The sequence below is a fragment of the Colobus angolensis genome, unplaced genomic scaffold (genome assembly GCF_000951035.1).
Source record: "Colobus angolensis palliatus isolate OR3802 unplaced genomic scaffold, Cang.pa_1.0 Scaffold8, whole genome shotgun sequence".
NCBI lineage: Eukaryota > Metazoa > Chordata > Mammalia > Primates > Cercopithecidae > Colobus > Colobus angolensis.
The window spans coordinates 7,584,284-7,606,817 of record NW_012121820.1 but is presented as its reverse complement, the minus strand read 5'-3'; the positions used below and the strand labels follow the sequence as shown (position 1 = coordinate 7,606,817).

The following is a 22,534-nucleotide window of genomic DNA, read 5'->3' as shown; positions in this document are numbered from 1 at the left end:
TCACTCACCAGCTGTGTGACCGTGAGAAACTTAAAGCACTTCTCTGAGCCATGGGTATGAATGTTAATTTGTAAAGCTGTGATGAGAGCACTAGAGTAACAGAATCATAATAGCTAAACTTTGTGTGTGTATGTGTGTGTGTGTGTGTGTGTGTGTGTATGTGTATGTGTGTGTGTGTGTGTACCTGCTAAGAGCCAGGCACTGTGCTGGGAATTTGCAATGTATAATCACATTTAATCCTCACTACAACACCTCCAAATGAGGTCTGCTTCTTTCCCCACTTTACAAATGAGAAAATGGAGGCATAAAGAGGTAAAGTGATTTGCCTAAAGGTCAACAGCCCATAAATGGTAGGTACTGGAATATGAAGCCAGGAGGTCTGATTACAAAATGTATGCCCTATGGCTTCCTTACTGATGGTGCTCAGTACAGATAAGTGGGAGGTGTGATTTAGCATTAATAGGGACTCTAAGAGTCAGTGTGGGAATTGCCATTCCCCTGAAGCTAGGGATGGGAGGTGTGTTTGTGGGTGGGGGGTGGGGTACCTGAGTGATGCTCTTCCCTGAGGCAATGTCTTGCAGGATACGCACTTTTCTACTTCATCTCAGACTTCAGTGTCTCCTCCACATCCTGCCAGAGTCTCTCTGGCCTGGCTGCCCCTCCCCTCTCTGGCAGGTTTGGGAGAAAGAGGCTTGGAGTTCCCCCATCCTAGATAGTGGGACAGTTTCCTCATCTCGTGAGGCTGACCCTGGTCTGAGGGCCTGTTATTAATAGTGGCCTGCAGGGCTGTGTCATCCAGCTAGTGACTCAGGGCTCCAGGGTCAGCACCCTCCCTATTCTGATGGAGCTACCTCAGTGAGGGGCTTAGAGTCCAAGCTATGATTCTACTTGAAGGTGTATCCTGTTCTCTGCCTGCACTCCCAGGGTCTTGGCTAAACTCTGTTGTGGTATTAAAAAGAAAGGCTGGGGGAAGTGGGGAAGGGGATGTGGTAACCAGAACCACTTCCTGCTATTGCAGTGTTGAAAGCCAAGCTCTGTCCAAGTTCCCCTTGATGGGGGTTGGGGAGCTAGGAGGTAAAGGAGGAAGTTGATGGGAGTGGGGGGGGGGGCCAGTTAAGAAAAGGAGGATTCTTATTTGGATTGACTCCAGGAATCAAGATCTGGATTTCCTGGCTGCTCTCTCCCTGCTCCCATTTGGTAAAAAACAGCGGCTGTCCTGAAGGTGGTCCTAATTAGCATAGCAGCGAACACTTATTACCATGTGCCAGGCACTTTATATTTGCTAACTCTTTGAGCCTTACAACCACCCCATGAAGGAAGCACTATTATTACTCTAATTTTACAGATGAGGAAACTGAGGCACTGAAATGGTTGTGTCAATTGCCCTTTTCACTCACACAGCAAGTCAGTGGTAGAGCTGAGATTTGAACTTAGGCAGCCTGGCTCCAGAGTGCAGGCTCTTGCTCTGTGACCACTCTGAGCCTCAGTTTCCTCATTGCATGATGAGGGTAATTGGAATACATAAATACACTTTCCCTTCGTGATGCCTGACTCTCTGGTAATTAATTATTCATTCAATTTCTCCCCATGCTGAACTCTCAGATCCATGAACAATGAGACAAAGGCTATCTTGGTCACTACTTGTATTCCCAATTCTTAGCGCAATAATTGGCCCAGAAAAACTCAACAAGAATGTGTTGAGTAAATGCTCTTTAAAAGGTTTGAAGATCATCAACAATGGTTTGAGCATCTGATAAAAGTTTTAGACCCTTTACATAGAAAAATCAACATTTACCAGTAGCTAGGGGTGAGTCTGCCCCTCCCACTGAACCAGGGTACATTTGGCAATGTTTGGTAACATTTCTGGTTGTCACAACTGGCAGGGGGAGGTGCTACTGGCATCCAGTGGGTAGAGGTCAGGGATGCTGCTGAACATCCTGCAGTGCACACGACAGCCCCAAGTGTCAGTAGTTCTAAGTTTGAGATATATGACATACATACATAGACATGTATTCGTATGTCATATTTGGTACCATTGATGGAAAGTTGGATTTTCCTAAAAGCCCATGTCTGCCACCCAGATGAAGATCCTCCAGATTGGAGGATCTCTTCCTCTAAAATCATGTTGCTCTATGACCTCACATTCCCGAGTCTAGAATCTAGTTCCTCCTGGGTCCCCTGACCTAGCCTCTGATTCCCTAAATGCCTGGGCCTCCTCTCTTACCTTCAGTGGGTAGCAAGGGATCAGAGGAGAAGGATCCAGGTTTTATGTGCTGCCCCCGTCACCACATTCACCTATCCACTTCTATACCTGGGTCATCACAGTTCCCTGTAAATGGTAATAAAGATGAAAAGCTTCAGAACGAGGCAGTTCTGGGCTTGAACCCTAGTTCTGTGGATTAACTTGCTCTGTGATCACAGGCAAATTCCTTAACTCTCTGAGCCTTAGTTTCCCCCTCTGAAAACAGGAGGGATACTCATTAAACTTACCTTACAGGTGGTGAGAATGAAACAAGAGACTTACAGAGAACTTATTACAATGCTTGACACAGTAAATCTCAAAAAATGCATTATTGGCTGGGCTTGGTGGCTCACGCCTGTAATCCCAGCACTTTGGGAGGCCGAGGCGGGCGGATCACGAGGTCAGGAGATCGAGACCATCCTGGCGAACACGGTGAAACCCCGTCTCTACTAAAAATACAAAAAGTTAGCTGGGCGAGGTGGCGGGTGCCTGTAGTCCCAGCTGCTCAGGAGGCTGAGGCAGGAGAATGGCGTGAGCCCGAGAGGCAGAGGTTGCAGTGAGCCGAGATGGTGCCACTGCACTCCAGCCTGGGCGACAGAGCGAGACTCTGTCTCAACAACAACAACAAAAAAATGCATTATTATTATTATGGTTCAGAGGTAAAGTGACTTGCCCAAGGTCACATAGCTGGGAAATGGCAGAGCTGGAACTGAAATCCAGGACTTCATGACTGCAAAGCAGATGTTCATTAGTTAGTGAACTTTAGAAATTCAATTTTTCTGTAAAGGAAGTTAATTATCTCCATTTCACAGACTCATTTATTAGATAAACATAAAAAGTGTCTGACACATAGTAGGCCCTTTAAACACAGCTTATTGGGCCAGGCACCATGTCTCATGACTGTAATCCTAGCACTTTGGGAGGTCAAGGGGGTGGATCACTTGAGTCAGAAGTTAGAAACCAGCCTGGTCAACGTAGTGAAACCCCATCTCTACTAAAAATACAAAAAATTTGGCCGGGGATGGCAGTGCATGCCTATAATACCAGCTACTTGGGAGGCTGAGGCAGGAGAATTGCTTGAACCCAGGAAGCAGAGGTTACAGTGAGCCGAGATCACACCACTGCACTCCAGCCTGGGTGACAGAGACTCCACCCCCCCAAAATAAAGTAAAATAAATAAATACAGCTTGTTGAGTTGTTAGCATGTTTTTCCCAAATAGGGCTTTGAAGAAGGTGAGTATAGACCCTGCCTGACACTGGCTGGCTAGGAAGAAAGGAGGGAGGGAGGCTGCTGGTGTAGGAGGCTTGGAAGGGAGGCTTGGCATAAGTGTGATAATTGGGGCTGGAGCTTTGGCTGCATGGAGCAGGGCTGGAGAACTGAAAGGGCTCCTAGAGATTATTTTCCCCCTTATCCTGCCCCAATTTGCAGTTGAAGAATCCTAAGCTGAAGAAGGGGAAGGCATTTACTCCAGGTTATACTGCAGGTTAGAGCCCAATAACCTGGTCTCCTGATTCCGAGTTTGAATCATGGTCTTTTGGCAGGGTCTCGCTCTGTCGCCCAGGCTAGAGTGCAGTGACATAATCATGGCTCACTGTATCCTTGACCTTTTTTCTGGGCTCAAGCAATCCTCTCACCTTGGTCTCCCAAAGTGCTAAGATTACAGGAATGAGCCACTGCACCTGGCCCTGAATCTTGGTCTTGGCCTTGGTAATTAAAACCAATCACCACCATCCGTTGAGGACTTACAACCTACAGTGTACTAAACATTTTATATGTTTGATCTCATTTTATCCTCACATCAATTTAGGGACAAAGAGCGCCCCACTCCCCGCTTTTTTTTTTTTTTCACATTTGAGGAAACACATTCAGAGTGGTAGGACATTTGCCGAGGTCCTGAAGGAAGTGAGTAAAACCATGTCTGCTGTTTTCTAGAGGCTGCTACTCTCCCCTTTACTACCCTGAAAATTCAGCCTGCTGAAGACAGGGGGTTGCCCCAGTGGAATTCCCCAGCCCTGCCTAGCAGAGTCCACTCCTTCCGCCCCCAGATGAAGCAGGGAGGGGAAGCTGAGTCAAAGAAGGCTCTCAGGGAGGGAAAAAGAGGACAGAACCTGGAGTGTGGGGAGGGGTTTGGGGAGGAGATCTGACCTGGGAGGGGGTGTTGCAAAAGGCCAAGGATGGGCCAGGGGGATCATTAGATTCAGAAAGAAGTCTCAGGGAGTCTTCCACCACTTTCCCTTGACTGACCACTGGAGGCTTTCAGACCAAGGGATGGGGGATCCCTCCAGCTTCATCCCCCTCCCTCCCTTTCATACAGTTCCCACAAGCTCTGCAGTTTGCAAAACCCTACCCCTCCCCTGAGGGCCTGTGGTTTCCTGTGGGTCTGGGGTCTTGCCTGACTTGGCAGTGGAGACTGCGGGCAGTGGAGACAGGAGGAGGTGGTGTAAGCCCTTTCTCATGCTAGGGCTGCCACACACACACATACACACACACACACACACACACACCCTGTCCCCTGAGTCAGCACTTGCCTGTCAAGGAGGGGTGGGGTCACAGGAGCACCTCCTTAAAGCCCCCACAACAGCAGCTGCAGTCAGACACTGCTGCCCTCACCATGAGCCTCTGGCAGCCCCTGGTCCTGGCGCTCCTGGTGCTGGGCTGCTGCTGTGCTGCCCCCAGACAGCGCCAGTCCACCCTTGTGCTCTTCCCTGGAGACCTGAAAACCAATCTCACTGACAGGCAGCTGGCAGAGGTGGGCAAACACCTAGTCTAGAGTTGGGGAGGGCTGTCCGGGAGGGTGTTGAGTCTCCCAGAGAGGACACAGGGCCTCAGAGGAGATGCTTTAGGGGTGTGTTGGTGGTGATGGGCATATCTGAAGAACAGAGGTGTCCAGGGTTAGGCAATGGAGGGTCTTGTGGAGGCTTTGAACAGTGATGGCCAGAAATGGGCAATAGGGCTTTCCTAAGTGGGAAATGGGAAATGGTTTGGGGTGGGGGAGGCATTGGAGGGTTCTGGGGTAAGTGTGGGCTGGGAGTGAGCAGGAGCAAACCTTATGCAGCTGTAGGGTAGAAATGGGCTAGAGGCATCCAGGGATGAGAAGGAGCTGAGGATGTCTAAAGAAGGGGAGATTCCTGGGTGGTCAGAAAGCACTGGTGTCTGGAAAGCATTTAATGCTTTATTAAATGCTAGTCCCTGCTAGGCATGATGGCTCACACTTGTAATCCCAGCACTTTGGGAGGCTGAGGTGGTAGGATGGCTTGAGCTCAGGAGTTTGATCCCAGCCTAGGCAGCATAGTAAGATCCTGTCTCTACAAAAAAAAAAAATTAAAGAAATAGCCAGGTACAGTGGTGTGCACCTGTAGTTCCAGCTATGCAGAAGGCTGAGATGGGAGGATCTCTTGAGCCCAGGAAGTCGAGGCTGCAGTGAGCTGATACCATCTCTCCAAAAAAAAAAAAAAAAACTCCCTCCATGAGTGTCTGGAGAGGGTCCTGGCCCCAGCTGGACAGAGAAAGGTGTCAGAGATCTGGCATGTGTGTGCCCCTTCATCCACAGGACTACCTGTACCGCTATGGTTACACTCGGGTGGCAGAGATGCACGGAGACTCGCAATCTCTGGGGCCTGCGCTGCTGCTTCTCCAGAAGCAACTGTCCCTGCCCCAGACCGGTGAGCTGGACAGCGCCACGCTGAAGGCCATGCGAACCCCACGGTGCGGGGTCCCAGACCTGGGCAGATTCCAAACCTTTGAGGGCGACCTCAAGTGGCACCACCACAACATCACCTATTGGTGAGCTGCAGCCGCGGGGACAGGGGTTGGTAGGGGGGCGGTGGGGCAGGGAGGGCAGGTCTGGCTCTCCGGCCAGCGGTGAACACGTCCTGTCTTTGACGGGTCCCTGGGTTTCACTGTTTAATGTGTGGCCCGGGGGCAGTGTCTCCACCTCTGAGCCTCAGTTTTTCCTTCAGGGAAATGGCTTTTGCAATCCAAGTCCTCCTGCCAGGGCCATTGTGAAGGTCTAAGTAGATAAAAAAAAAAAAACAGTCTGGAAGCAATTTATAGATGAGAGCGTGGACGGCAGGGAACATTGTGTATGTTGAAGTCTCTGCCATATGGGGAGTCCCTGCTGCCCCGCTCCAGCCTTTCACTTCTGACCTGCTTCCTCTGGCTTTTACTCTACAGGATCCAAAACTACTCGGAAGACTTGCCGCGGGCGGTGATTGACGACGCCTTTGCCCGCGCCTTCGCGCTGTGGAGCGCGGTGACGCCGCTCACCTTCACTCGCGTGTACAGCCGGGACGCAGACATCGTCATCCAGTTTGGTGTCGCGGGTGAGAACGCGAGGAGCGAAAATCCAGGAGACCTGGGCGGGGTCAGGGAAGGGAGGACCACGGAGAGGGTGGAGGCAGCAGTGGCCCCGGCTTCTTCTTGCCTGCCCGGGCTGGCCTGGCTTATACGGCCCCTCCTGCCAGACAGTGCAGGGCCTGGGAGAGTTTCGCGCAGGCGGGATTTCAGCCTGCAGTTATTTTGGAGCCCTTGCCTTGGGCAGTGCACAATCTGCGCAGCACTACTCGGCTAACCCTCTTCCTCTTCACCTGTTTCTTCAGAGCACGGAGACGGGTATCCCTTCGACGGGAAGGACGGGCTCCTGGCACACGCCTTTCCTCCTGGCCCCGGCATTCAGGGAGACGCCCATTTCGACGATGACGAGTTGTGGTCGCTGGGCAAGGGCGTCGGTGAGATTCTGAGTCATCCTGGCCCCCGATTCCCTTGTCCTCTCCCACCCATCACCTGCCGCCCTGACTCCGGTCTCCCCTCCTCCGGCAGTGGTTCCAACTAAGTTTGGAAACGCAGATGGCGCGGCCTGCCACTTCCCCTTCACCTTCGAGGGCCGCTCCTACTCTGCCTGCACCACCGACGGTCGCTCCGACGGCGTGCCCTGGTGCAGTACCACGGCCAACTACGACACTGACCGTCGGTTTGGCTTCTGTCCCAGCGAGAGTGAGTGTGGGGGCGCGCCGAGGGCTGGGGGCGCCCACCACCCTTGATGGTCCTGGGTTCTAATCCCAGCTCTGCCACTAGTGCTGTGTGGCCTGCAATTCACCCTCCCGCACTCTGGGCCCAATTTTCTCATCTGAGAAACGAGGAGAGGAGGGATGAACTGCAGACCGTCCATGGGTCAAAGAACAGGACACACTTGGGGGTTAAAATGTGCTGTCTCCGCCTTCTCCCCCTTTCCCACCTCCCCCTCGCCCCAGGACTCTACACCCAGGATGGCAATGCTGACGGGAAACCCTGCCAGTTTCCATTCATCTTCCAAGGCCAATCCTACTCCGCCTGCACCACGGACGGTCGCTCCGACGGCTACCGCTGGTGCGCCACCACCGCCAACTACGACCAGGACAAGCTCTACGGCTTCTGCCCGACCCGAGGTACCTCCGCCCTGTCTACTAGGTTCAGCCCCGCTCTCTCATCACGCATTGGCCCCCGAAACGCGGCTCTTCTCCTCCCTCATCAGTTTGTCTTTCCACTCTCACTGGTCTTCAGGACGGCCGTTACTCCGCCCACCTACACCACATCCCCCCGCTCCCGCCCCATCCCTGACTTCCAAGGGCCCCGCCCCAGCCACTGGGGTCTGGCCTTATCTGCTCAGCTGGCTGCCTCTTCCACGTACTGGTGTCCCAGGCACCGCCCACGGGTCTAGCCTCTTCTCAGGAGTGCTCTACAGCGCCCCCTAGGCCACCAAGATTGTCTAGCTCCCTGTCGGGTCGGCCCCTGGCTACTTATTGGACTCATCCACCTGGCTCATCCAAGGCCTTGGGTCTCTCCAGCCGACTCGACCGTGATCGGGGGCAACTCGGCGGGGGAGCTGTGCGTCTTCCCCTTCACCTTCCTGGGTAAGCAGTACTCGACCTGTACCAGCGAGGGCCGCGGAGATGGGCGCCTCTGGTGCGCTACCACCTCGAACTTTGACAGCGACAAGAAGTGGGGCTTCTGCCCGGACCAAGGTAGGCGGGGTCCCGAGGCTCTGGGGCTAGGGTTCCCGGCAGTGGTGGTGGTGAGGTGGCCAGGGCTGGGGGCTTGGCTCGGCGCTCACGTCTCAGGCTCCCTCTCCTTCCAGGATACAGTCTGTTCCTTGTGGCGGCTCACGAATTCGGCCACGCGCTGGGCTTAGATCATACCTCAGTGCCGGAGGCGCTCATGTACCCTATGTACCGATTCACTGAGGAGCCCCCCTTGCATAAGGACGATGTGAATGGCATCCAGTATCTCTATGGTGAGGCCTTGGGGCAAGGATGGGAGGAGGAGGGGAAAGGGCGTGGCTGTGCCACAGTACCAAAGAATTGGGGGTTGGGAGAGGTGGGACCTCAACGTCTATGTGGAAATAGAGCCTGGGCCCAGTCGCTGCCATGTCAGTGCTTAGAGATGGTGATAAAGAGACTCTAGAGAGAGATAGGCGTGACTTCAAAAGCCAGTCTACGCTGGGCATGGTGGCTCACGCCTCTAATCCCAGCGCTTTGGGAGACCCAGGCGGGAGGATTGCTTGAGCCCAGGAATTCCAGACCAGCCTCAGCAACATAGCCAGACTCCCATCTCTACAAAAAAATTAGCCGAGCGTGAAGGCACATGTCTGTAGTCCTAGCTACTCTGGAGGCTGAGGTGGGAGGATCCCTTGAGCCCAAGAGTTGGAGGCTGTAGTGAACTATGATTGCACCACTGCACTCCATTCTGGGCCATAGAGGATGCCGCTAGAAAAAAAAAAAAAGTCCTGTGGTTTGGGAAGGCAGGCTAAGTGAGGAAGAGCCTGTGTGCCAGAGGGGCCTCACTGAGAGGCTTAGGGGAGCAGATGTTCTAGGCGTACAGAGGTATGCAGGAATAGGGAGTGTCTCATTCGGTGTCTCTTTTTAGGTCCTCGCCCTGAACCTGAGCCACGGCCTCCAACCACCACCACACCGCAGCCCACGGCTCCCCCAACGGTCTGCCCCACTGGACCCCCCACTGTCCGCCCCTCAGAGCGCACCACAGCCGGCCCCACAGGTCCCCCCTCAGCTGGCCCCACAGGTCCCCCCACTGCTGGCCCTTCTACGGCCACTACTGTGCCTTTGAATCCTGTAGACGATGCCTGCAACGTGAACATCTTCGACGCCATCACGGAGATCGGGAACCAGCTGTATTTGTTCAAGGATGGGTGAGGAGGCAGGGATGTGTGGATGCGGAAGGGGGCTTGGCGGAGGGACTGCCCGTCCCTTCCTGCCCACTGGCCCTGGGTCCAAGGCTCAGAGCCCGTCCTTTCCCTCTTCGCGTTCTCAGGAGGTACTGGCGATTCTCTGAGCGCAGGGGGAGCCGGCTGCAGGGCCCCTTCCTTATCGCCGACACGTGGCCCGCGTTGCCCCGCAAGCTGGACTCGGCCTTTGAGGAGCCGCTCTCCAAGAAGCTTTTCTTCTTCTCTGGTTAGTTACCTTCTACGCCTCCCTGTCAATCCCCATCAAGGAGGCTCAAGTCAAGGAGGCTCAAGAGGCCGTCGATAACCCAGGAAACGTCTTGTGCGTTTTAGAAAAATACGCCCCCTGGCGGACTCAGTTTAGCAAACGTAGGGACGGCTGAGTTTCTGCCCTTTCCTCTCCATGCCCTCGCGCCGCTCTACCCAGCGCCTCTGCTCCTGGAGTGCAGGGACTGCGGGCACGCGGGCTAGGAAAGGCTTCGCCCGGATCTCCCTCCTCGCGTTCTAGAAGAGTACGTGCTCTCTCTGCGCCTCCAGACCGATGTGACCCCTCCTTCCCTGCAGGGCGCCAGGTGTGGGTGTACACAGGCGCGTCGGTGCTGGGCCCGAGGCGTCTAGACAAGCTGGGCCTGGGCGCCGACGTGGCCCAGGTGACCGGGGCCCTCCGGCGTGGCGCGGGGAAGATGCTGCTATTCAGCGGGCGGCGCGTCTGGAGGTGAGCACCGCCGCGGCCGCCCGCAGGGGGAGCCCAGGCGCCGTCCGTCCGCGCGCTGGCCGGCTCAGCACCAGTGTCCTCCGCGCCTGCCCGCAGGTTCGACGTGAAGGCGCAGATGGTGGATCCCCGCAGCGCCAGCGAGGTAGACCGGATGTTCCCCGGGGTGCCTTTGGACACGCACGACGTCTTCCAGTACCAAGGTGAGGGCTGAGGAGGGTCCCTTCGTGAGACACCACGCTAGGTTCTTCTTAGTGATTGGTCAAAATCTGAGCGAGGAAGATAAAGCCCTTGGAAATGGAAGCAAATGCCCCAGCACAGACAAGATCCCAGTAGAGGCAGAGGCCTTCTCCAGGTCATTTAGGAAGTCAGGGATGCAACCAAGACCAGGACCCAGATTTCCTGCCTCCCCAGCTGGAAGTTGTTTCTCCTTCAGTACAGGACACAGGTGGTTTGCATGGAAACTTATTTATTAGACAACAGTCATCAAGTGCCGACAATGTGCCAGGCACTGTGCTACAGTGAGAGATGCGACAATTCACAGCTCTGTGACAACTCACTGCTTCTCTACTCTTCGAGCCTCAGTTTCCCCATCTGTAATATGGGGACGATAGCTGGAATTACACTTTCTTTTTTTTTTTTTTTTTGTTGAGATGGAGTCTCGCTCTGTTGCCCAGGCTGGAGTGCAGTGGCCAGATCTCAGCTCACTGCAAGCTCCGCCTCCCAGGTTCACCTCAGCCTCCCGAGTGGCTGGGACTACAGGCGCCCGCCACCTCACCCGGCTAGTTTTTTGTATTTTTTAGTAGAGACGGGGTTTCACCGTGTTCGACAGGATGATCTCGATCTCCTGACCTCGTGATCCGCCCGTCTCGGCCTCCCAAAGTGCTGGGATTACAGGCTTGAGCCACCGCGCCCGGCCTACACTTGACTTTCCTTTCTCACCAGTCACATCCAAACAGTTGACAAGGCGAACAAGATTTTCTGTCACCAAAATCTTTTTTGAGTCTGTCATTTTTTTTGCCATCTTCTTTATAAACACCCCAGCCCAAACCATACTGGCTGTCCAGTGCCTTTAACATATTCCATGAGATTAGGGAGAGGCTAGGAGTGGAGGTCAATGGTCTTGGGAGTGACCCCAGATGAATTCCAAGGTCAAAGAAACTAACAGGATCTGACCTTCCACTCCCCTGTTCTCATCTCTTCCCACTCCTCCTGTTATTTACTCTGCTCCACCCACACTGGCTGCTCTTTGAACAGATCAAGGTCATTCCTAGCTTAGAGGCTTTGTGCCAGTTGTTCCTCCTATCTGGAAGGCTTTCCCTCCAGATTGTCACTGGGCCGTCCCCCTGTCTTCTTTCAGGTTTCGGTGGTAAGGCCACTGCTTCAGTGAGGCCTTCTCTGATGCTTATTATCTATTTACTTGTTTTTATTTTCTCCATAGCTTTCTATATTTTCTTTTTTTGAGACGGAGTTTCACTCTGTCGCCCAGGCTGGAGTGTAGTGGCGCAATCTCTGCTCACTGCAAACTGCCTCCCTGGTTCAAGCAGTTCTCCTGGTCTTGAATTCCTGACCTCATGATCCACCCGCCTCGGCCTCCCAAAGTGCTGGGATTACTGGCGTGAGCCACAGCACCTGGCTGCTTTCTATATTTTCAAAACCAATCTCATTTATTTACGTGTTTGCTTGTTAATTGTCTCTTGCCTCACTAGAGTGTAAGCACCAAGATATATGAGATCATGCCTGCATTTTTTTCTGCTTACCCCCAGTGTCTTGAACAGAGCGCACAGTAGGTGCTCAACAAATACTTATTGATGAGTGAACAGATTTGTTCAATGAATGAGTATTGAATGAATTATTCTGAGCATTAAGATAGTTGGTCTATTCATTCGTTAGTTCATTCACAAAACGTGTATGGTGTACCTACTGTGTGCTAGGCTCTGTGGTAGTGCTTTGGGCACTGAGGTCTGTGCCCTTCAGCATCTCACAGACAGGTGGGGAGGATGGAGGTGATATGTGAAAACCTTAGAAAATTCTAGAAATGGCAGAAGAGACAGTTGTCAAGATCTTGTTCCTATTTTTGTATATGTTGGAGAATTAGAATCACTCCTCTCATGCCTGCCTGTCTCCTGCAGAGAAAGCCTATTTCTGCCAGGACCGCTTCTACTGGCGTGTGAGTTCCCAGAGTGAGGTGAACCAGGTGGACCAAGTGGGCTACGTGACCTATGACATCCTGCAGTGCCCTGAGGACTAGGGCTCCTGTCCTGCTTTGGCAGTGCCATGTAAATCCCCACTGGGACCAACCCTGGGGAAGGATCCAGTTTGCCGGATACAAACTGGTATTGTGTTCTGGAGGACAAGGAGGAGTGGAGGTGGGCTGGGCCCTCTCTTCTCACCTTCCTTTTATTGTTGGAGTGTTTCTAATAAACTTGGATTCTCTAACCTTTAGAAGCAGACTTTATTTTTATATTTATATATATATTTATATATATGCACATATGTATGCATTATGTATTTAACTGATAGAGTGCAAAAAAAAAAAAAAAAAAGACAAACAAATAACTGATAGAGTACTTTCTATGTGCCAGAAAGTGTTCTAGGCCAGGCGCGGTGGCTCATGCCTGTAATCCCAGCACTTTGGGAGGCTGAGGCGGGTGGATCACAAGGTCAGGAGATTGAGACCATCCTGGCTAACACGGTGAAACCCCGTCTCTACTAAAAATACAAAAATACATTAGCCGGGTGTGGTGATGGGCGCCTGTAGTCCCAGCTACTCGGGAGGCTGAGGCAGGAGAATGGCATGAACCTGGGAGGCAGAGATTGCAGTGAGCCTAGATCGCGCCACCGTACTCTAGCCTGGGCAACAGAGTGAGACTCCATCTCAAAGAAAAAAAAAAAAAAAGAAAGTGTTCTAGGCACTTTGTAAATGTTAACATATTCAATCATTCCTATTAGGAAAGTATGATATGATTATTTCTATTTTACAGTCAAGGAAATGATCAACCTGTTTATTCATTCATCAAACAATTATTGAACTCCTGCATGGAGCCAGGCCCTGTACTGGGCACTGGGTATAGAGAAATGAGTTAGACTTTAGAATGCATAAGATTGCCCTTGGAACTTGCTTAAAATGCAACTCGTGGCTCCACCTACAGAGAGTCTAACCTATTTACAAGGGTAATTCTATGGGTGGTGGGGGTGGGATCACACTTGGGGAGTGTACAGTGCACGATCTTTTATTCTACAATAATGGTGTGTGTGTCTGTGTTGTGGTTGAGGTCCAGGAACATTTCTCATCAAGATAACATTTGAACTGGAACTGAATTACGAAGGACCAACGAGCTTATTCTTGTGCAAGGGACAATCTTCTTAGAGGGTAATTTATCAAGAACCACTAAACCTAAAAATGTAATTACCTTCTGACCCTCACATATGTGCACAAGACAACACATAGAAGGATGTTGATTGCAGCATTGTTTGTTAGTGAAACACTGGCAATAACCTAGATGCCCAGGAGTAAGGCAGTGGATAAATAAAATATGGATCATATACCTGATGTTAGTAGCTACCCCTTGTACAGCACTATGTGCCAGGCACTGTTCTACGTGCATTATGTACGATAAAACAACCAGATGAGATAGGTACTACTATTACTTTGTAGGTACTATTATTACTGCCATCACTAATCCCTTATTTTACAGATGAGACACAGAGAATTATACAACTCACCCAAAGTCTCATAGCTAGTGAGTGGTAACAGTGGGATTTGAATGTGGGTTCTTGGTGCAAGTGCTGGGAGAAGAGAAAAAACAGTGGGTGTCTGGAGAACTTCGAATGGCTCAGAACTCCAGCATGGGGTGGTAGTGGGTGGATAAGAGGGAACGGAGAGGATTCCGGAATAGTTAAGATAGGAGTGCTACTTTGGGCTAGATGAGAGAAGTCTTGAATGCCAGGCTGAATATGAATTTGACCTTACAGGTTAGCAGAGGGACTTGACTGAAAGATTGGGGCACATGAGTGGAGGTGATGGGTTTAATCAGAGCCCATCTGGGAATTTAAGTAGAAGTCCAGAGAACTGCCGTCCTGAGTGAGCTTCCTCCTTCACCTGTTTCTTGCTCGAATGACCCACTGCCACTGGTGTACAAACATTCCCCGCCATGGCTTGTTTGCAATCTCTCTTAACCCCTGCCTCCCACTAGACACGAGTCTATTTCTCTACCCTCCCCATCCCCATTCACAATAAAACTTCCCCAAAGCATGATCTCTACTTAGTGTCTCCATTTCCTCAATTCCCATTTTCTCCTCAGCCATTTCCAGCCCGGCTCCCACCCCACTACACCACCAAAGCCCCCCTCTTCAAAGCCATTTATGACCTTCTCGTAGCCAGATGTGACAGGAGCTCCTCTCTGCTCATCCCACACCAACTCTCCCCACGTTGACATAGGGGATCCTGCCCTTCTTCCTGAAACTCTCTGCCTCTGGAACCTTACTTCTGGGTTTCCTCCTACCTCACTGGGTGGATTTTCCTCTTCTGGTGACAGAAGCACCCTTGTGCTCAATCGTGGGAATTCTCTGCTCTGTGCATACTCGTTCCCTGTTATATCTGGTAGCCCACAGCCTTAAATAGCATCTCTCCGCTAAACACTGTGAAATTTATGTTTCCTGTCTTAACCTCCTCTCCCCTACCCCGAGCTCCAGACTCATATGTTCAACTGCCTACTCTACATGGCTCCTTAGCTGCCAAACAGACCTCTCAACCTAATGGGTCCAAACTGACTCCTGGGTTTCACCTTCCAAATGTGCTCCTCTGTTGTTACCACCTTAATAAGAGACAATATCATCCACCTTTAATCAAGCTGAACACCTAATCAGTCCTAAAATCTAGGAATCAGTTATTTAAACTTCTTTTCTAGTACTGGGTTTCTCAGCCTCTACACTATTGACATTTTGGGCTGGATACTTTGTTGTGGGGGATTGTCTTACACCATACATCTACACTGTACCTTCTAGCATGTTTGGTGTCTTTCTCTAGGAGGTGGCAGGATCCACGGCCAAATGCCAGGCCCATTCAGGGTCAGCCCCCTCTGCTAAGGAAGGCCCCAGTGTGGGGATGGGGTGCAGCAGGGTAATGTTGAACTGTGACTCATGGCTAGACAGCCCTGGTACAAACCTAGAGAGCCCAAAAGACCTGTAGCCCCTAGATGCTGGTAGTAACCCCCGCTCTAGTTGTGATAACCAAAAATGTCTCTGAATATTGCCAAATGTTCCCTGGTGGTCAACATTGCTCCCAGTTGAGAACCATTGCTTTAATATAATAAATATACAAATGTATCTATCATAAGTATACATTTGAAGACATTTTCACAAATGGAACACAAGTGTGTAACCAGCATCAGGTCAAGAAACAAGAGGCTGGGCATGGTGGCTCATGCCTGTAATTCCAGTGCTTTGGGAGGCCAAGGTGGGTGGATTGTCTGAGATCAGGAGTTCGAAACCAGCCTGGCCAACATGGTGAAGCTCTCTCTCTACTAAAAATACAAAAATTAGCTGGGTGTGGTGGTGGGCACCTTGTAATCCCAGCTACTTGTGAGGCTGAGGTAGGAGAATTGCTTGAACCTGCGAGGTGGAGGCTGCAGTGAGCCAAGATCATGACACTGTACTCCAGCCTGGGCGACAGAGTGAGACTGTCTCAAGGAAAAAAAAAAAAGAAGAAAGAAACAAAACATTATCAGCAGCACCCTAGAAGCCTGCTTGCAATCACTAGCTCTTCTCCCCAAGGGGTACCACTATCATTACTTTTTTTTTTCTCTCGCCCAAGCTGGAGTGCCGTGGTGCAATCTCAGCTCACTGCAACCTCCGCGTCCCAGGTTCAAGCAATTCTCTCCCTCAGTCTCCCAAATAGCTGCGATTACAGGTACTAACCACCATACCTGGTTAATTTTTGTATTTTTAGTACAGACTGGGTTTCACCATCTTGGCCAGGCTGGTCTTGTACTCCTGACCTTGTGATCCACCCACCTCGGCCTCCCAAAGTGCTGGGATTACAGGTGTGAGCCACCGTACCCAGCACCACTATCATTACTTCTAACAGCTTGGATAGACTTTGACTATTTTTTACTTTCTTTAAATGGTGTTATAGGGTAGGTATTCTTTTGTGTCTGGACTCTTTTTTCTCAAGGTTCTATGTGTGAGATTCATCCATATTGTTCTGAGAACCGTAGATGGTATTCCATTGTGTGAAGGTACTACAACTTATTTCTCTATTTTACTGTTGACAAGCATTTGGTAGAGCCCAGTTTAGGGCTATTATGAACAATGCCCCTATGAACATTCATGGTAAATGTCTTTTGGTGAACACGGGCAGTCATTTCTTCTGGGTATACATCTAGGAGAAAAACTGCTGGGTTGAAGGATGTGTGTATGTTCAGCTTTAGTAGATGTTACCAAACAGTTTCCCAAAGTAGTTTTTGCCTAACTACACTCCCACCAGCAGCGTGTGAACTGCCAGGATTTCTCCTTGATTTCACTCTTACGGTCACATGTCACATCCGAACCATCAGTGGGTCCTGACAGTTTCACTTTCAAAACCTAACTGGAATCAGACAACTGCCACCACTCTAGTCTGGCTGTCATCACCCCCGAGCTTGGGGTCTGCAGGAGCCTCCTAATTAGATTTCCAGCTTCTAGTCTTGCCATTCTTTAGTCGAACCTTCACCCAGCAGCCAGAATGATCCTGTTAAATTATAAATCAGATCACATCATTTCCCTGCTCAAAAAATCCAGGCTCCTTCCCAAAGCCTTCAGAAGACCACATGATCTGCCCTTCTCTCTTCCCTCATCTCCAGTCACTCACTTCTCCACTCACTCTCTTCCAGAGAGAATGACCTTGCTGTTTCTTGGACAGTCGGGGCTCCTTGTCACCCCAAGGCTCTGCATTTGCTATTTCTTCTTCCAGAGAACTCTTCCCCCTAGATCTTTGCATAGCTGGCTCTTCTCATCAGTGAGGTCGCAGCTCAAATACCACATCTTCTAGGAGGCCTTCTCAGACCACCCCTAAAGCAGTCCTCCCTCTTACCCATTATCCCACGGCCCTAGTTTTAAACATACACCCAATCTCAAATGATCTCATCTATGCGTTTGCTCACGTATAATCTTTTTCTCCTTATTAGAATTTAAGCCACTTGAGGACAAGAAGCCAGTGGATCTCATTCACCGACGTATCCCTCGCACCATTGCCCGAAACACAGGAGCGCTATCGACATGTTCCGAATGAATGAATGAATGAATGAGCCCCAGGTGTTTAGGAGACCCTAGCAGAGGTGCCCCCGTTGTAGGGACGACTCTCACCTGCAGATGGCCTCCTCAGGCCCTTCGGGTGGCACTGGGGAGCCCAGGGCCGCCCAGCGAAGTGGCCAGATTCAGGAACCCTCAGCACAGCGGGCACTAGGACCCTGCGCAGCGTCGCGTCTGGCAGGGGGCGGGTGGGGGGGATCAGCGCTTTCTCCCTCCTAGAGCCCGGCTGCAGCCACTTGTGCGATACCGGCCCTCGCCGCGGCCGCCTGGCCCCTTTCAGCGCCATGAGCCGCAGGTTCACAGTCACCTCGCTGCCCCCCGCAGGGCCCGCCAGAAGCCCTGACCCGGAGTCCCGCCGGCATTCGGTCGCAGACCCCCGCCACCTCCAAGGGGAAGACGTCAAAGGTAGAGGCCGCAGGGGGCGGGGCCTGCCAGGGCCGGGCGGGACGAGGAGGAGGGGTCGGGGCGGACCATCTGTTGAAGGGGGCTGGGCCAAGACCGGGGACGGGGAGGGGTCCCAGCCCTAGGCCTGAGAGGGTAACGGAGCCGGGACTAGGAAACCTAGGGGCCGGGGTCGCGGACAGAAAGTGGAAAGGGGGAGGGGCCAGACGCGAGGTGGGCGTGGCCACAAGGAAAAGGGGTGGGGCCAGGGAAGGGGTTGGGACCGAGGCGAAGGGGGCGGGTCTGGTGATGGAAGGGCCGGGGTCAAGGTGGAGAGTAGGCCGGAGGGCACTAAAGTGGCGGGGACATCTCGAGTAGTGGGCGGGACCAGAGTGGGGAGGTGGAACTAGGGAAACAGGGGGCTGTGTGTTGAAGAGGATGGTCAGGAGCCTCTAAAGGGGAGGCGGCGGGACTAGGTTGGTTTAGGGTCAGGAAAGGGCGGGACCAGTGGGGAATGAGTTGGGCCAGGAGGATGAGAGTGGGACTAGGGAGGGGGGTGGGGTCGAGGGCGGGAGGAAAACTGAGTCAGGGTTGCGGAGGCAGGTGCCAGGTCAGCGGGTCCTCGGTGCCTGGCGGATCCTCCAATCCTCTACCTCCCTGGAGGTTTAGCGGACAGCGACTGGGGATCCCGGGAAGGAGACGGGAGGCAGGGAAGTTAGTGTGGATCCTGGGCAGCTAGATTCAGGGAGGATGCCGTAGGGTCGCTGATCCCGACCCTCGGGGACTCACTTAGCTCCTCGTCTGCTCGAGCTCCGGAAGGATTGGGAGGGGCCGGCTCAGGCGGGGTTGGGGGCGTCTTCCTCTCGGGCTCTGTGCAGGAGTCTTGTAATGGAAGTTACACGCAGAACACAGAATATAGGGGAGGGGAAAGATCCTTCTGGCTTTCGGTGGAGAAGTAGCATCCTGGGTGCGTGCACAGACTCCCCGCAGGGGGCACTCATCAGGGGTCCTCTCCCTGGCCCTGAGGCCCTCGGGTCTGGAAGGACTTGTAGTGGCCCCAGTGAGGGGAGGAGGAGAAGGAGGAGGAGGAGGAGGAGCGTCCCCAGACCGCCAGGGGTCGCTGCCGAGCCGCAGGTGAGCTCGCCCCGAAGCAAACCCAAGCGCCGAAATCCCTAGAGTAGCCCTTAGAGGGTTATCTGGCGGACCTCCTCATTGTACCGATGACCAAATTGAGGCCTCGAATTCCAAATGGCTCCAGTGAATCGAACGCCTCCTGGTTGTGGCCACTTGGATTTCTTGGGCTCCTTCCACTCTTCATCTTTCTCATAATCTGTCTCTTTTCTCATTTCGTGAATGACCTTACCAACTTCCCAGATTTGAAAGTCAGAAATTCTGGAGCCGTTCTCAACCCTTCCTTTTCTCTTTCCAGCAAATCCGGCTGGTCCTCACATCTTGGCTATTCACCTCTGAAACTTATCCTGAATCTGGCAGCATCGGTCCCCCCTCTGTCATCATCACCCTGCTCCAAGCCTCACATGGTCAAGACCACATCCTCTCCACTGGCCTCCCTGCCTCCAGTCCTGCCCTAGTCCTCCTCCACAGAAGGCCCCCCCATCCGTCACTTGTGAAATAAAGGCCAAAGCCTTAAGTCTGTCACTCTCTTTCCTCATTTGCTTCTGGTGTTCTTGTCCACATTCATTCTCCCACCTCCATCAGCCAGGAAAACTCCTACTCATTCTGTAAGTTATAGCTCATTTAACCTTTTCCAAAAATCATTTTCAGTTTCCTCTTTGGCCCATCCACTGCACCCTTAGTGCACACGTCCTGGTGGATGGCAGTCATTTTCTTTACTTATGAGTATCCTCCACTGGAACATCTCAAGAACAGGGATCGTCTCCTTTTTCTTTGTGTTCTGAGTTCCAGATCCAGAGCCTGGCACTTAGGAGGTGTATAATGCTCATCAGATGAGAGGAGGGTGGCTGTGGGATCCTGCTTCTCTACCCCTGCCTTCTCTTCTCTCACTCCCCATCCCCTGGCTGAGGAATAAGATGGCCCTCTCTCATGTCCCAAGGTGATTGCTGTTTTCCCGTTCACACTCAGACTTCTGTATGGTCGAAGTGAAATACAGCCCCCAGGCTTTGGGTGTGCAAGTGTGTGTGAGCCTGGAATGCTGTGTGCTGTGGCAGAGGCTGTGTGTGTGTGTGTGTGTCTTGTGGGAGGAGCATCCCCCATTAGTTTTGATGACCTGTGGGGTGGTCAGTGACTCACTCAGTGCTTCTGTGTGTCACTGTATTGCCAGCATGTTGAAGGGTGTGCTGATGTGTGCATTTCTGTGTCTATCTGAGGGGTGGGTACCTGTGTGCAGGAGTGTATTAGAAGTTCCATCTGGACAATGATTGGGGTGACTTTTCACCTTTTAAACCCAAAACAGCCTCAAGCACCTCCTCTCTGGTAGATCACCGCATGGGGAAGTAGACAAGGGCTGCTTAGGGGAACCCAGCATCTGGTGGTATCTTTCCCACAGCTGTTCTTGTGTCAGCCCTCTAGCCCCTGATAGATTCTCTTTCCACATCTTGCCTTCACCCAAAGGGAGGGATAGCAGCATGTCTAAGATTGGGAAAGGTTGGGGAAGATGGTGTGGGTGTGGGAGTGTTATCTTTTACTCTGGGCCTAATGAGCGGGGTTTGCCACTTGGGGTGCTTTCTGCTGCCAGAGGATGAGCTACAGGTGAGAACATGACTTATAAGGAGTTAAAGATGCAAGGCAAGGGCGAGCCTCAAATCCTCCAGTAACCCTGGACTGTGGGCCACACACCTCATTTCTTCACCTGTGTCATGGGAGATTGATGGTAACTTAGATGAACAGAAGTAGACTTGGTGACAGTTATTACAACTCTGAGATGCTCCCATGTTCCTTTTCCTGATCCCCCACTGTGCCTCAGTTTCTCAGGGAGGAGTCAGGGCCCTGAAAAGAGCCCTGGACCTGGTAAAACTAACATGAGTTGGGCTGTGTCCCCATGGAGGGAGAGGGAGCTAACTTATGCTGGGAGGATAGAGCAAGACCACAATGTAGCCCATCTATGTTCTAGCTCAGGCTCTGTGATGTGACCTTGGGCACATTGCTTCCCCTCTCTGGGCCTCAATATACCCATCTGTCGTATAAAGGAGTTGAACAGGAAGCTATCTAAGGGTCCTTCTAACCATAAAAATGCTAAGATTTTGCGATGATTTGGAAGGATGAAGCTGTCTGCCTCCTCTAGACCCAAACCTCATGTTTCAGTCTCTCCATCTGTAAATTGGGAAGAATAATGCTGTTATTGGCATATATGTTGGATATGGAGATTTCCAGCCTGTCTAAGGAGATCTCCAGTCATCCCATCCCCAAGCCAGAACTCAGAACTTCACTGCCCCGTACCTCAGCCCAAGGTGAGCCCTAGGAATCTCCATGGCAACACACTGGTTATGAACGGGGCTGCAGTTGCCATGGTGACAGGCTGCTCTCTCTTTCTCTCTCATCCCCCTCCTCTCCCCTCCCCTTTTCTCAATGAACCAGAGCGATCTTTAGGCCTCAGTTCTCCAGGTGGGGTGGCGATGGCGGGGGGAGTGCAGCGAGAAAGGGGTCCAGATTGGGAAAGAGGGAAGATGGGCTGAGTCTGCAGAGGAATAAAGGGCTGTTGGGGTGTCGTTGCTATGGTGATGGGGCTGCAGCCTGTTAATTAAACCCCCGGTTGCCACGGAGACGGTGGTGGTTGACGTGCTCCGCAGTGAGCCCTGTGTGTGTGGGGTGTGCTTTGCGCTGGACTCATCAATTCACTGCTAAGGTTTTGGGTCCGAGGATGGGGCATGCGGGCGGGGGAGAAGAAGAGTGAAGGAGGGCATTCAGGGCCCTGGGTCCATGAGGCTACAGCTAGTGGTGGGTGGGTTAGGTTGTGGGGGTAATGCAGTGGAGATGCAGAGGCAGAGGGATTGAGCCATAAGGAGGAATGCTATGCCTGCCTCCTGTGAAAAGAAGACCCAGTCCGGTGGCTCTAGCTTCCTCCAAACAGCCCCTCATCCTGGTTCAGTTGATGCAGTCCCGGGCAGGAGGTCAGGGGGCTGGGTTCTAGTCCCTAGTCTGTTACAAATTCACCCCATGAAGAAAATGTGAACCTTTCCATTTTCAGACTCCAATTTCACAATAAGTGGAGAGTGGAAAAATAATTTATAATATCTCTTCCAGTTCCCAAATCCTGACACTCAGGAGGCAGCTTCTCTGAGCTTTTTTCTCTCTGAGACATATGGTGGGAGGGGGTATGAGTTTGAGAGACTCAGAGTTTAGAAATAGGACCCTCCCTAGCTCTGCATCTTGTGCTGCTTTAATGAGAGGGTTTCCCTGGTCCCAGATCTCCCCAGGGTTCTTGGTTGGGAGGGGATGCTGTGCTGGCAGCTAGGTTCCTGGGGCTCTGAGCTGCGGGTCACCTTTTACTGGCCAGTGCCAGGCTGGCAGTGTAGTGGGTGCCTGCCATGTGTTTTCTCTAAACCTCACCACAGAGAGTTGGCTGGAGGCCAGAATAGGGCACAATCTTCCTGAAAGGTGAGGGGTGTCAATGGAGGGGCTGGGGTCTCCCCTTGGAACTGTCTGCTCACTTGGTCTGGGCTCCTCAGGAAGGGATATGTGGCTTTGGTCTGAGATTAATAGAGCACTAAGAGTTTTCAG

At 52.1% G+C, this 22,534-nt stretch overlaps 2 protein-coding genes and 1 long non-coding RNA gene across 3 annotated transcripts in view; 2 read left to right on the top strand and 1 right to left on the bottom strand.

The window, feature by feature from the left end:
- The first annotated feature begins 4,735 nt into the window (after positions 1-4,735).
- Positions 4,736-12,613, top strand: MMP9 (matrix metallopeptidase 9). Its single transcript, XM_011928881.1, has 13 exons — positions 4,736-4,992; positions 5,794-6,026; positions 6,417-6,565; positions 6,842-6,970; positions 7,062-7,235; positions 7,493-7,666; positions 8,066-8,242; positions 8,356-8,511; positions 9,144-9,423; positions 9,546-9,685; positions 10,021-10,171; positions 10,268-10,371; positions 12,301-12,613. The coding sequence occupies exons 1-13, from the start codon at positions 4,855-4,857 to the stop codon at positions 12,417-12,419; spliced, it is 2,124 nt and encodes a 707-aa protein (XP_011784271.1). The 5' UTR covers positions 4,736-4,854; the 3' UTR covers positions 12,420-12,613.
- On the bottom strand, positions 9,389-18,046 carry LOC105502408. The gene is made up of 4 exons (XR_001000337.1): positions 17,513-18,046; positions 17,019-17,020; positions 15,733-15,849; positions 9,389-10,684 (listed from the first exon to the last, which is right to left on the bottom strand). It is a non-coding gene; the product is annotated as an uncharacterized LOC105502408 (long non-coding RNA).
- The window catches only part of SLC12A5 (solute carrier family 12 (potassium/chloride transporter), member 5), a 39,312-nt gene continuing 34,450 nt past the window's right edge, over positions 17,673-22,534 (top strand). Inside the window, exon 1 of the mRNA XM_011928882.1 lies at positions 17,673-17,863. Coding sequence (XP_011784272.1) covers positions 17,743-17,863 — 121 coding nt within the window. The 5' untranslated portion in view covers positions 17,673-17,742. The remainder of the gene's footprint in view (positions 17,864-22,534) is intronic.

Coding starts and splice junctions, on each gene's coding strand:
- MMP9 (XM_011928881.1), top strand. CDS start 4,855: ATGAGCCTCTGGCAGCCCCTGGTCCTGGCGCTCCTGGTGCTGGGCTGC. Junction 4,993..5,793: donor CTGACAGGCAGCTGGCAGAG/GTGGGCAAACAC, acceptor CTTCATCCACAG/GACTACCTGTACCGCTATGG. Junction 8,512..9,143: donor TGGCATCCAGTATCTCTATG/GTGAGGCCTTGG, acceptor GTCTCTTTTTAG/GTCCTCGCCCTGAACCTGAG.